The following is a 3,470-nucleotide window of genomic DNA, read 5'->3' on the forward strand; positions in this document are numbered from 1 at the left end:
ATTTATATCTGTAGGGGTGTACATATAGAGAGAGAGAGATGGAGAGATATAGGTAGATATGGATATCTGTGTGGTGTGTATGTATATGTATGTGTAAGTACAGGTATATCTAGATATTGGTATATACTATTATCATTTGGAGCTAAAGACTTTTAAGAAGTATGGAAAATAAATCTTAAGAAACAAATCTTATGCATCAGTTTTCCAAAATATAGTTTAACAATTGCATATGAATTAAAATAAGATGGAAATTGTAAAGTTGTTTTTTAGGGGCTGCATAAAACATGTATGAAGGTTTTGTGTCCAAGGATGTTATCATTCTTGACACTTAAACATGTCCTAGAATTATCAAAAGCAGAAACGTCCAATGTTCTCTCTAATTAGCTTGAACATCTCATTTAATAACAACAATGAGCATGTGCTGCTATATTCTTTCTCTAAACAGGCAATATATAAAAATAATTTTACTTGGATATCTTTTAAAATTGAGGAAAGGCCTGTGCAAGTTTTTAATGACATAACATTAGAAGTTCAGTGCACATAAACTGGTTTCAGCCATTTTGAAAGCAGTTTAAGATGAACCCCAATGAGAAAGTGACTGATAGCAAGAATGCAGGGCTATGCCCTATACTTTGCATGGGCCTGTCTATTCCTGGGGATCTTCCAAAGCAACTGGACTGTTTGACTCGCATATGGTTTTGGTGATCCTTGAGTACTGTGGTTACAACCCGCTCCCTGACTAGAGCTATGTATAAATTGGCTGGATCTGAAAAAAAAAATAATAATAATTCAAGATACCAGATAGATATAAGAAGATCCTCTTCAAAGAAATTCAAGTCCAGAAGGACTATTAACATTTATACTGAAGCACAAGTTAAGGAGAAAAATTGAGTTGAAGCAGGAAAATAAAAAAGCCTGAACAAGTGTTCTGGCATGCAGGCCTAAAGTATTCTTGTCAGAAGCATTTTGAAACGTAGATGAGAATTATGATGCCACTATGCTCTCTCTAGTGCTCTTTTTGTGTTAGAAATCTGGTAAGATTGAGATTAACAGGGTCAGTGGCTGATAGTTTTACACTCTGAACATGGGAAGGATATTGTCTTTCAACATGAGACTTTTATTGGCTTTGCACAGATGTAGATAGCTATACAAGATGCACAGCAGTAGAATATCGGGTCCCCACACGGTCCTTGTACTACCATACTGGGTCACCTTGACTAAGTTTTTAGTACAGTGTGACCCAATAGAGGGAAAGGATTCATTAGGCAAAAGGAAGGGGAAATGAGTTACGATGATTGGATTTTATTATTTTAAGTGAGCAGTGTGACTAAGAGGGAAATATACATGTGTTCTAGATACAGTAATACTTCACATAACTGTCTTTTTGGAAGAATAATATAGCAGACCGTTTAAATTTTGCTCAACAAGACAAATACGTTTCCTTTCCTTTTTGTCTGCCAAAATAAAATTTGTGTATTCTTACCACAGAAAGAACGTTTGGCGAGGATCTCTGGAGATGTTACTGCTATACAATAGAGATTTGTCACTGTAGTCTATAATAGAGTTCTCAAAACCTCCTGGCCCTATAGTCAGTCCTACTATTCTTTGTCATTGACAGTGGTTCTACTTTTCTCTTTCTTGTTTTAAATTGCTACATTTTATTGAGTTTTTACAGTATACAACAGAGCAGTTTTTCTAGTGAAAAGAGCAGGATTTGGCCCTTCGTACTTTAAACGTGAGAGAATACTGCAGGCAGGATTTGACCTGTATAGTCAATGTCAAACCATATCACTGCTGTTGCTTTCACATACTACTTCCAAAGATGGGAGAAAAATATCAGAGCTCCTAAAGCTAACTAAAACAGGATGACTGGATTGTGCACTTGAAAAATATCTCAAAGAAAATATGCTCACTTAATGATGCTAGCATAAATCTAATTTTGTAACACTACTCCCTTCTTTTGTTAGGACCCTTACTACAGATTTAATGACCTTGCCTACAGATGGATCTCCCTGGATAACTGGACTTACAGCAGGACATTCGAAACCCCTTTTGATGTCAGGTATGCTAGAAAAATATATTTTGTTAAGATTAGTTCTTTACTATCTTCCCTGCAGAAATGGTGGTTAAGTGGATTTTAAACTGCATGCTTGTTACCTTATGATGTAATAAATCAGGTTGCATAAGATCATATGGCCATGAAGCAGTTTATTAGTATTTGGTGAGTTTCTTTTTTGAGACTTTTCCTGTGTGAAAATATATTTCTCAAATTACCAACTGCCATGTAACAGAGATGCACCCATCCATTTGCTACCTGTTGGACATGGGAGGTTTTGCTGTATTGTGGGTGTATAAACTCATTTTAATTTGACTTGACAAACATGTAGCTACACTGACTCTTATGGAAGCTGTTAAAACAGCTGTTGGTCAAGACATTGTGGCGTTCTTAGTATTTATAGTGCATGTGCAGTTAATTCAGAGTATCCTAATAATTTCACATTCCTGTGTCATCTTCTGTAGCAAATGGCAGAAAGTGAATTTGGTTTTCGAGGGAGTAGATACAGTAGCACAAATCCTGGTCAATGATGTTACTGTTGGAAGAACAGACAACATGTTCAACAGATATGTGAGTAATTCAGTTATTTCTGAAGGTGCTTCTATTGCTGTTTCAAAGCGCTTCTCTGCTAAGGAGTTTCAGTGTGTTTGATCTACACCAGGGGTTCTCAGTCCCTGGGCTGCGCTCTGGTGCCAGGCCACGGCAGGTCAGCTGCTGGTCCGCAGCATGGTTAGCTGTCGGACTGGAAGTGGCTGCGGACTGGCAAACCACAGCCTGTCGGAGCCAGCCATAGAGGCTGCAGCTTCTTCTGCAGGGCCCAAAGCAGCTCAGTGTTTGGACCAACCCCACCGCCCAGAGGGTGGGCGTATCCTTACCTTTCTGCCAGCCAGAAATTCTGGCCATGGTCGGCTGTGATTGTTGGGCCACGGTTTGCCAGGCCGCAGGCATTTCTGGGCTGTGGTGTGCCGGGCTGCGGCATAAAAACTTGGAGAACCCCTGATCTAGACAAGTGTTGAGAACTAGACTTGATATGTGATGCACCTTGAAAATTTTTTCATAGGTGAGAGAAGTTCATAAACGCCAGACTTTTTGGCCAGATCCAGATGTGGAGGCACACGCAGTTTGTAGGGCTGCAAACCTCTTTATGGCTCCACAAACCACATGTCTGGCATGTTAAAATGTGCCCCACACTGCAGATTTGCAGTGCAGGGACAAAGTTTGCTACCAGGAAATCCCTGTAGCAAAAGAACACAAAAAATGCTGTGGAAAAAAAGCACCACAGGACCATGTACTGCCAGACTCCAAGGCTTAGTCCTCCTGGGCTGGCAGCCAGAGCATCTCTCCTTTAGTTCTGCTCCAGGTTCAGCATGCCAGGAGCTAGGCGAAGCAGGGAAAAAGCAAAAAGCAGTTTTCC

General features: G+C 39.8%; 1 protein-coding gene across 1 annotated transcript in view; it reads left to right on the plus strand.

The window, feature by feature from the left end:
* Nucleotides 1–3,470, plus strand: part of MANBA (mannosidase beta) — a 114,622-nt gene that overhangs the window by 27,792 nt on the left and 83,360 nt on the right. The window contains exons 2-3 of the mRNA XM_019526367.1: nt 1,968–2,062; nt 2,521–2,626. Coding sequence (XP_019381912.1) covers nt 1,968–2,062; nt 2,521–2,626 — 201 coding nt within the window. The remainder of the gene's footprint in view (nt 1–1,967; nt 2,063–2,520; nt 2,627–3,470) is intronic.

Source organism: Gavialis gangeticus, unplaced genomic scaffold (genome assembly GCF_001723915.1).
Source record: "Gavialis gangeticus isolate Ggan-Ray unplaced genomic scaffold, GavGan_comp1, whole genome shotgun sequence".
In the NCBI taxonomy this organism is placed as follows: Eukaryota; Metazoa; Chordata; order Crocodylia; family Gavialidae; genus Gavialis; species Gavialis gangeticus.